The sequence below is a fragment of the Nematolebias whitei genome, chromosome 10 (genome assembly GCF_014905685.2).
Source record: "Nematolebias whitei isolate Nwh7 chromosome 10, NemWhi1, whole genome shotgun sequence".
NCBI classification, from domain to species: Eukaryota; Metazoa; Chordata; class Actinopteri; order Cyprinodontiformes; family Rivulidae; genus Nematolebias; species Nematolebias whitei.
The window spans coordinates 6697079-6708253 of NC_056507.1; the positions used below are offsets into that span (position 1 = coordinate 6697079).

General features: G+C 38.1%; 1 protein-coding gene across 1 annotated transcript; it reads right to left on the reverse strand.

Moving 5' to 3' along the window:
* Window positions 1-3980: 3980 nt before the first annotated feature.
* On the reverse strand, window positions 3981-11020 carry rnf141 (ring finger protein 141). Its single transcript, XM_037682577.1, has 6 exons — window positions 10937-11020; window positions 6954-7143; window positions 6325-6433; window positions 5731-5912; window positions 4350-4457; window positions 3981-4258 (listed from the first exon to the last, which is right to left on the reverse strand). The coding sequence occupies exons 2-6, from the start codon at window positions 7088-7090 to the stop codon at window positions 4108-4110; spliced, it is 687 nt and encodes a 228-aa protein (XP_037538505.1). The 5' UTR covers window positions 7091-7143; window positions 10937-11020; the 3' UTR covers window positions 3981-4107.
* Window positions 11021-11175: the final 155 nt, after the last annotated feature.

Here is an 11175-nt window from a genome sequence, read left to right on the forward strand (position 1 = left end):
TATGTGGCGTGTGTAGAAACAAGAAGCTTGACAAGTTTATCTGTTTTAACCCTCATCGTATTGTCCTTTAACTGTATTCATGTTCCTTAAGGGAAAACTTTATTTAACTGCTTCAAATACAATTTATTTATATTTTATTCCACAAAAAACTACTAATTTTTACAGAAATGTGTTGCTGTCGAGGAAAAAAAATTAAATTTTGACTTTCGTACATTTTTTTTTAGAGCTATACCAGTCCAAAATAAAAATATAATTTTTTAAAATATATATTTTAACTTTTTAAGAGCCTTAAAAATACCACATTTAAGTTTTTATTTTATATTTGATGGCAGTGTTTATATATATATATATATATATTTAAAAAAAAAAAAAGCATTTTTCCCCCATTATTTCACCTAAAATGATTTTTGATTATATATAATTATAATTGTGGACTTTGCATTATTTTATTTTTTAACAATATTTCCGCACACATGTCTGACTCACCATAGCAGGAAATACACGTGTTATTGTTGATTACACTTTACTTGGAGAATAGTTCATAATTATATGTTGACGTCGTTACACGGCTGATTTTCTTGCTGTAACTAAATCTCTAACTTGATCGATCCCTTCTTCCAGTTTCATGTGGCCAGAGAGATGTTTTCGACCTGGACAGCTTGTTGAGACATCAGGTCTGTGTAATGAAGGATTCCAGCTCTTTGTGCAGGTTCCAGGGTGGCGTCAACAAGCAGCAGCTGTTCATCGTCCCACTAACGAGCTCCAGGACTACAAGAGTTGCAGAAGAGCTCCTTCCCTGCTGGAGCATTACTTACCTACTGGTATTTGTGCTATCGGCCTCCTAGTGCTAATCTAGTACTAGTACTAGTAGTTTTAAGTACTGTAATACCTCGTGTTTTTCCATCACCTGTTTCCTGAGCCTCCAGTCCTGGATCTCTTGTCGCCATCTTGGACTCCTGTACCCACCTATGGGTTCCTGTATTTGTGGATCTCCTTCAGCTGCTCCACCTGCGCTCTCCAGTCCTGGACCTGACCTACCTGGATTCCTGTGCCAGTCCCACCTTCCTGTAAGACGGGGGGTGTCCAAAGTGCGGCCCGGGGACCATTTGTGGCCCTTGGAGTGATTTTGTGCGGCCCACGTTTGCAGTTTAACAACGGTGTATACTTTTGGCCCGTTGGCTTCAGAGATTGATGCAGATGTTGATGCAGATGTAGACCTCTTGTAAATTTAATGGTGATAACTTTTTATACAATTTTTAGGTTTAACAGCAAAAAAAAAAAAAAAAATCTCAAAACGAGCCATATCAAAATGTAATACAATCTTTTGGTAATAAATCATTACATACATTAAATTATAATAAATAAAGGTTAATGTTTATGAAGTTTGTAAAAGTTTTGGATTACAACAACTTAGAACACCATCTCAACTAGAACTACTCTGTTTTGTCCATTCTCCAAAATATTAACGTTTTTACGTTGTGTTAAAATAAATCACTAAAAATAAGTACACTTTTTATTTTTCACAGAAACATGACACCTGATACTTTAATCAGCAAATGTTACTTGTTATCAATTATGATTTATTTTCTCCTTGAATGAGTTTTGTGCTGTTGAAACTGTCTTCACTGTTCTTAATCATTCAACAGCTGAAGAGCAAGTTGTACAGTTTTTATTCATTTAACACGGACCAGCACAGTTCAGTTTTGCCCAGCTCCTCCAGTAAAGCTGCTTTTGATGCTCCTGGTTTACAATAAACATTTTAAATTAAAAACATCTATACACACGAGCAGTGAAATTTTTTATGTCAAAAAGCCAAGAGTTCATAATTCTGATATAACAGACACACGACAGCTTACATTTTTATTGCATACATTTTCAGATGATGCAGGATAAAAATAAAAAAAACAGCCTTTAAATTGTGAATATATTAAATAGTCTTAACACCGTATAAAGGAAGCAGTTGTGTAAATCTTTCCACCCAACATTACGTAGTAATAAAAGTGTAAATCTATTAAGGACGAAGCTTTCTTTTATTATTCCCACTTCAATTTAGCCTCTAATTAAATGTCTCCAGTAAAGAAGGGACTTCAGTCAGCAGAATAATGCGAGCGCATTCATCGGATAATACAGTACACGTGTTCAGTACATGTGAAAAACTACATGCAGCTGCGAGATCAGGTGCTTCACACATTTCTGTTCATGGTTTTCACCAACACTTGTGAACAAGTCATGCATCAGATCCCAGTTCCTGAGCAACGGTCCGTTTCACTGCTTCAGAACGAGGAAGTTCTGTGAAGGATTACAGTTGGTGCCGTGCACGTTTCAACACGGGCAACCAAAACGTGCAGGTTATCGCAGAACGTTGTTTATTAGCAGGATCTACTGGGACTACCGTTAAAGATCACTGTGTAAAATCCAAAAAGTTAACTTTAGATCATTAAACAACAAATAAACTGCTGATAAATGTCACTAATGTACAATAATATGTTTTCAAATAAAACGCTCGACTCAAGGGAAATGGAAATATATGACTAAATATTAAAGTTGAGCTCATCTCATATTCACAACGTCTGAAATACTTGAGTTTGACAAGTTTCTCCTAAATCATCACCAACAAGGTAAAAACAGGAACCTGAACCTAAACGATAAGAAAAATCCAAAGTTTGGTTTAATAACCGTGTACCACCAAAAGTCAGGTTAAAGTGCTGCCTCATATTTATTACACAAACAGTCGAGATAAAAATATCTGCTCTGCAAGTGCAAACTACAGTATTTTCACAGCAATCGGATTGAACGTCTGTAAAAAGAATAAAGTAAAAATAAGCTAGTGGTGTAAAGGAGAACGCTGGATAAATAACGATGATTACAGACACCACAGCAAAGCCAAGTCGTTAAAACGAAGCGGGACCAATTCGTCCCGAACCCTCGAAAAGGAAAATCTGTCACCGAGTTCCTGCGCTGCGTTAAACACCGCTCCACATAAAGCACTTCTGTGGCACGTCACGTGGAGTCTATAAATATGCAGAGGCATTGTGCAAAAAACTACCGAACAGCTTTAAACGAGGAAACTTTTAACAGCTTGAAACATTTGCCCAAAACGGGAATCTGGTGCGTAAACTTGGATAAATGTGCGTATTCGCTTCTTACGTTTCCTCTTTAACCCTTGTGTACTGTTTGAGTCAGCGGAATGAAAAGGTCACAGAACGGTTCCGTATCGGTGGCGGAGCGACCGCAGACCCCGCCCCTTTCGTTTTGATCTGGGTCGTTTTGACCCGAAGGAGAAGACAGAAGCACCAGATCGTCCGGGGTCTTTCGAACCGAACGGACACCGAGTCGGCCAGATCAGGTCATTTCAACCTGCAATAATGAATTACAACCCAGGGTTCTGACCTTAACCATGAGGGTTAAGGTCAGAACTTCCATTGGGATAAAGAATCATCTGTTGTTCCTCAAAACGCTGCAATGAAACCAGCATGTCTGGCATCTAGTCCCAGTACAGTGTGTGTGTGTGTGGGGGGGGGGGATTTAGATTAAAACAAAACGGCGACTGAATAGTTCTTATAAGGAGGCGTCGGTGAGCTACAGTAAAAAAGTATTTCTCGTCATTAAAAGTTTGAGGTTGGCCGACTCAGACATAAAAATCTGGAACTCCCAAAGAAAACAAGCATTTTCCAAAATGCCAAATAATTTGTGATATTTATTAATTAAATATAACCTCTCTCTCATCCTGTTCTCATCAGTGAAAAGCAAAGTGAGTTTGGAATAGGGTTTGTTTGATAAAGTGCTAAAATAACCCAGGTCTCCTCATATATCTAATATATCTATATGTTAATGTCTGTTTATTTATGTTGTCTAGTGTAAATTAAACGTACAGTCTTATTAAAGCAAACACATTGAACACCTAAAAGACGCCACGTTTATAACACTTGAGCTGCAAACAGGATCCTGTGACTTTTAGGAGCTAAAAGCCCACGAAGTCTTAACTCCAGGGCGTCACTAAAACTTACAATGAAGATCAAAAGTGAAGTTTCCTCGGTGAAATAAACGTTTTGTGTGTCAGCAGGTTAAGTGTGGGTCATCTCCCTTACGATGCTCGTGCTCGGTGTGTCAAGGCCTGTGCGGGCAGCCCGCCTCGTCAGCCAGGTTGAGGATGTAACTGGCCATGTCGTTCTCTGTGGGGAAGTCGGACATCACCCACGATTCGTTGGCAGCCGTCACTTGCAGGCGGCAGATTGGACAGTTTCGGCTCTGTCCGCTCCTGAACAAACGGGGAGAGCGTTTGGAATAATTACGTTAGTATGAATGAAATGACTAAAATGTGTAGGTTCCAGCTTATTGTAGCACTTCACCATTTATCGATGCATTTCTGACAGAAGCTGTGCGCACAGGGCAGGATGAGGTCGGCCTTTCCATCCATACAGATGCAGCACTCCTCCTCGTCAGTCAGCTGCTTCACTCTGCAACAGAACACACACACCCGGGAAAACGGTTTCACTTATTTCAAAGCAAAACATCGAATTATTATTAACGTTTCAAACTTAACACTGATACTAAAATAAATACTCAGTGTGTGGTATGAATTTCAATAACGCAAAAAAAAGAGTAGTAGTGAACGACAAAACAATCAAAATGAATCAATGAGGTCATTGAAGTAGTGTAAAACTAAAATCATTTTATGCTGAGATCTCTATTAGTGCTCAGAGTATGTTGTAAGAGTGACTTTCAGCTACTACCACTCCCAACTTTAGCTCAATATTGGTAATTTAGACAAAGTTAAAGCCATTTTTGTGTGGACTAATGTTGATTAGCTGAAGTAGCCATCTTAAATTAGACAGACACAAAGGTTTGTTAGTTGTAAATGTACATCCAAAGTACTTTCATTAAAAGCTGTCCAGTGGTTCATGAAATATTTTGCTAACAAACAGCGTTGACTCTAAAAGTTAATGTCAAAAGTTTTAAACAACGATATCATGTGATGTGCTGTGTTTGGACAATGTGAATTGTTCTCAGCTAATTTGAGCTAAAATTAGCCCCCAGTGTTGACAACGGCTCTTGGCTTGAACAATGCAGTGTCCACTGGCATCAGAAGCAATTGTAATGTGTGTGTGTGTGTGTGTGTAAGTGTGTGCGTGTGTGTGTGGGGGGGGGTCCTCACCCAGAAAATTTTGAACAAGGTAGCTGCTACTTCCTACATTCTGGTGTATTTCCTACATTCTGTGTATTTTAACACAAATTTTAAACATCTAGTTTTACCTACACAAGTAAACACTTGATTCAATAACCATTTTAGAGTTAATGGCACAACAAGAAGTAACCTGACCAACAGCTCTCCTTGTGTGACTAGAGCACGCGCTGCTTCTCTCACGTATCCTAACAGCCCCCACCCCCACGCACACACACACACACACAGCTCCTACAGGTAAGGGGCGTTTGCGTTTCATTTCATGGCATCGAGGATCCGACTCATGCAAAAATAAAAATCAGATTTTACTGGCCTGTTTAAGTGTTATCCTATTTATTCCAAATTTATTCTATATTTTGGTGAATCTAAGGTTTGAGAACTGAACTTCTTTACAAAATCCCAATGATGGTTTCTTTATTTTTCAGGGGTGCTGAGTTAAAATTCATGGGTGCTTCAGCACCCCCAAAAAAGGCTAAAATCACCACTGTCAATTAGGATCGCTTTTTTTTTTTTTTTTTTTTAATTAATTAAATCATCTGTGTCCTGACCTCCCCATCCACATGCTGGCCTGGCAGGAGTCTGTGGAGGGCAGCTGGGCTGCCGGGTCCTTGATGGTACCTTCTGCTGTCAGCACCTCAGCAGCCTGACTGGTTATGTCACGGTATAACTGGATGAACTGGTACAGGTTCATGATTCGCGTCGCTTCCACCGTACCACTTTCTTTGTTGATCTACGAGGAGAGAAAAGCAAGAACATTTCTCAGTTTCAGTCCCGCCTACGTGGATTTTCCCAACCATCAGCTGTGTTTGCTTCAAGTGAATTGTCTGAGTGTAGGAAACTTCTTCTTTCCTTAATGATGAAAGTAAATGAGGTCAAATCCTGTGATGACTACAGTCTGACAAAATGTTCCAAATCACATAAAAAGCTTCTCTTGTTTGAAAGAACCTCTCTTTGACAGAGGAAGAAAAGAACATTCATTTGTCTTAAATCATTTATAAAAGTGATCATATAAAACAGACTGTAAACAAAAACTCAAAATAACTCTTTCTGCCACACACTAACATGTAGTTTGACTTTCATCTGTCCCCGTCTCACATAAATGAGGCGTGTTGGCGTCACCTCCTCTTGGCAGTGTGTCTCACCTTGGTGCAGACGATCCTGACAGCTACCTTCCACAAGGCCGAGGCGTCGGAGCCGGGCTGCACTTCGAACAGCAGGTGTTTCTGCTGTCCAGCAGCTAACTTGGCCGTTCTGAGAGGACAGACATCGATGTTCAAGTCTGCAGTGTTTTTACTGCAGTTTCCAGCAGCAGTGAGCGCTGCAGGCGTACAAGCGCTTGTGCACAAACAATTCAAAAGGACGTTGAATCAATAAATTTGGTGAAATATAGTAAATTAAAACACTCATAATAAAACGGTCTTTATATTATCATGACGCATCCGCTAATCTGTCATCAACTACACTTTGTTCAGTTTGTGTTTCCGTGTTTTGGTCAGAATGCAACAAAAAAACAAAATGTTTATACTGGTTCATTTAATAGAAGTGTGAAAATCCACAATTCTCTCTTTATTTATTTTTTTTTAATCTGAGAAATAATATGCTGAAATTAATTTAGCAGAAATAACATCTATTGCCTGTGGAATAAATGATTGACCAGTGTGAAAGCTCACTCTCGACAGTTCACCCTTTTAAACTGGTCCCCTACATTTAATTATAGGTTTTATTCGATAAAAGTGAAACAACCTTAAACGTTGAACAGGCTGCGACTTACACGTCGTTAAGCTCAGCCACTCTGGCCAGAAACTCCTCGTAGGTGACATAACCACTGTCACGCACCAGCCCAGCATGTTTCACCAGCTTCTCAGGCAGATGGCTCATGACCGCCTGACCTGAGATCTGCTGGCCCATCCTGAAAGCAGCAGCACTTACAGAGAACAGAACCTCATTCACTTCTGAGGATCCTGTTGAAAAACACAAAACATCTACTAGTTAGTCAGGACTGTCTGTTACCAGCTAACGTACCCAGTGTTGTTTTAACTGCAGAAAACTGAGCTGTCGTAGAATTTATATTTTCTGTTTTAAAATAGAGTATGGAACAATTAACACAAGTTCTCCTGATGCATGCTCAATAATCCAGGTAGGAAAATCTAATTAAGTCTGGTCCTCTGGACATTCAAAAAACAAAACAAAGCAAAACAACAACAAAAATCTAGAAACGTTTCGTCTTTCGAGGAAAGACTTCCTCAGTCTGAGGCGCTGTATTCAGCTCAGTCTTATAAATAGCACCTTCTCAGAGTGGATCAACCCGTGTGCTGCCCTACATTTGCCAAGTTCTGTGATGAGTTTATATTAATGTGATAACAGATTCAAACATCAAGCAAACAGTAAGATGAGTAAACACTACTGATCAATTACAAAATTACACTGCCTGACCAAAAAAAAAAAAAAAAAAAGTCACCACCTGGATTTAACTAAGCAAATATGTACGAGCCTCCTATTGGATAATTACTGTGTGGTCGGTTATCTTTCAGCTGCAACAAGTTATTTAACTCCAACTGGTGCAATGAGTTGCTTCTCATTTCTTAAAGAATCACACATGGCGTGGTCGTGGTAAAGATGTCAGTCTGTTTGAGAAGGGTTAAGTCATTGGCATCAAGCAGAGAAAACATCTAAGGAGATTGTAGAAACTACTAAAATTGGGTTAAGAACTGTCCAACACATTATTAAAAACTGGAAGGATAGTGGGGACCCATCGTCTTCGAGAAAGAAATGTGGTTGCAAATGGGCGCATCAGGGTAAGAAGAGAGGCGGGTGAAGTGATGCACCCATCTTGCCTACTGTCTAGTCATCAGTGCAAGATCTTGATGAAAAATTAATGCAACACTGGATGGAAATAGATCTTGTGAGTTGCAGAAGCTTATCGAAACAATGCCACAGAGAATGCATGATGTAATCAAAGCTAAAGGTGGTCGTCCAATGAAATATTAGTGTGACCTTTTTTTTATTTTTGACCATGCAGTGTAAAACTAAAGCCAAACCAATATATCGATAGGGCCAATATTTTAAGTCAATATAGGCGTTTGGGGACCTATATAATTATCTGTGATAATCGTCCCATCATGTGCCGATACACACACTGGGAAAAAGCGTAACTGTACAATGTATCCAGCAGAGGGTGCATGCACACTACTTTCAAGTCATGGCCGTTCACTTTAACATTCACTTTCAGCTCAGCTGAAGCAGGGAGCAATACTACTGTGTAGTGTATTTTGCTGAACAGAGCATGGTAAGTTTATTGTAACTGATCTGTAAAATAAAATAAAAAATCAGCAATAATTAATTCTCTTCAATCCTCCAACCCACTTGTCATTAGCTACGTGCCTCTCAAGTTAGTAAGCTAATGTTTAGATAACCTAGCATAGGCTATTGCCTTGAAAAACTTTATTCAGAAGAATAAATCTCAAGATAATATGTATATATATATATCAGTGTTAGTAACATTATTTTTTCATCCTCAATGAAATGCATTGTTTGAAGTCTTTACTTCTCTGCAAATCACAGAAATGCTGCTGCAATCAACACTAATTAGACCTTCACCATAAGTGACTGTGTAAACAATGAACAGGGAAGGGCACTTCTTTGTTTATTTATAATTTTCTAACACGACTGATCATTTTATGGTGAATATTGGAGGACAAGAATGTGAACGCATGTTAGGAAGACTGTTTTTATGACCAGTGCACCACTTGTAAACCTAGTGCAACCTTCATGGTTGCTGCGCTAAATTCAATTCAATTCAGTTTATTTATACAAAGCCAAGTCACAACACAAGTTATCTCAGGACACTGAACAAAAACATTCACAAACATTACAAATGCCAATTAATAAAGTTATCTATCTTATGAAGAAAGGAAGGAAGTCAGCAGATTGCATAAATAAACAAGGCCTGCTCCACTCGCCGGTTACTTACATTCTTGGGGATGGAGAAAGCTAAAAAACATTTCAGCTACTACCGGTATTGGTTATCAGTGGGTGCACTGCCTTCCCCTTCCAATACTGGTATCAGCAGCAATAAACAAAATTTCCATATCGTCGGCTCTACTTGAAACATTTAACAAGTTTGCTGCCTTGCAGCCATCAGCCTTGCTGAACTTTCATCACAATGTGGTTAATCCAGCCATGCTGTGCTTCCATACATGCACTATTCACATCACACAGAAAGATTAATATTGTTTTTATTCTTTGGCTAATTTAGTTTGGTTTTCATCACACAAGAATGTGATCATTTGAGTTTAACATTGAAGTAAAATATGGTCATTCAAATTGTCATTCTGCTTATTTCTATTGCACCAACTCAAAACAAAGGTCAGTGCATATAAACACACTAAATGTATCTCGAGGATTCAAGGATTCAAGGTTCTTTATTTGTCATTCGCACCCCATATGGTACATGTGGTGGAACGAAATTATGTACACAGGGTCCCAGTTACATCCAACAATAAAATGTAAAAGGAAAACAGTAATAAGCTCTAAGATATGAAACAAGAAAAACATCAATTAAATATACACTAAGCACTAGTAGCATAAAAACATCATGCCGAACAGCAGCACGAACATGAGTCTGTGTGAGCAGATGAACAAAACACATCAACATGAAACAGATCAGCAGCAACATTTAAACAGATCAGCAGCAACATGAAACAGATCAGCAGCAACATGATGTGATTTTTCACAGTGATTATCCTGGTTAGATATTCATGAGTCTAACAGCCTCAGGGTAGAAGCTGTAACTACAATAAAGAAAGATTTTAGTACTATGACATCATTTTATGAGTATAGTTGTAAACTTAAGAATATGATAACCCGGCATGCTGTATCTGAACTTTAAACTGTAAAGTTGAAATAGGTTTGATCCAGAAGAATGCAATAAAATACCATCTCAGCCGGGTCTGATTATATCATGTGTCAGATTTATTTTTTATTTCAAAACGCGCGCGCGCTAACACACACACACAAAGACTCATTCTATGGTTAAAAAAAATACACAAAAATTTGTGAATTTAATATCAAATATGTACTTGCCATAATTTGACTACGATAACGGTGATGCTAAATCAAAATTGTTCAGCTGTTACAGATTTTGAAATTTAATGTTTGGATTACAGTATATTCACCAACGCTTTCATAAAACATTTCCTGTCCAAGAATAATTTCCTCAATTTTTGCTAACCTTTATTTCTTTGGAAAAAAACAACACCTACAATATCTGAAGGACTGTATGCTGCCCATCCATCCATTCTCTTTTAACTGCTTCTTCCTTTTTGAGTCGCTGTTTATAGCAATTTTTTAACTAAAAAAATTAAAATGATTAAAAATAGATAAATAAAAAAACAGAAATTTCGATTAAAAGTGATACGATTGACCTGAATCTGTTGTACTAACAAAAAGAAAGAATACTTCCTTGTTGTTGGGCTTGGAACTCACTAAATTATCAACATGGCTAACTTTTCAGTGTGAATTTTTCCGACATGACTACTGAATAGCTGAGGTAATGCTGTCTGACCAGATATACGCCTTTAAAACATTTTAATACTTCATAAGAGAAAATCCCGGCAGGTCAGTAGCGCTGAGCCAACGAGAAGCTTTGCTCGGAACTTCATCATAAAACAGGTTGTTTTGTTGAAAATGCTAAACTTTCTCATTTGAAAAAAAAGGCATTGTGATTTGTTAAAACGTTGTTTAAAAATAACTCACCAGATTTTTAACCCTACAGGTTTAAGGGTTTAAACTCTGCTGATAGCTCTTCGTTAGTTGTTGTTGTTGTTAGCTGTACCAAAAAGCGGCGCAGAGTCATGACATCACGGCTCGTCGTTTATTATTGACGTCATACATTTGTTTTTGTTTTTTTTAACATGCTTTTTAATACAAAGCTGTATTTTTGCATACTGTTGTGGAATAATATTTGTTCCTTTTAGAATCTGACTCCTAATTCT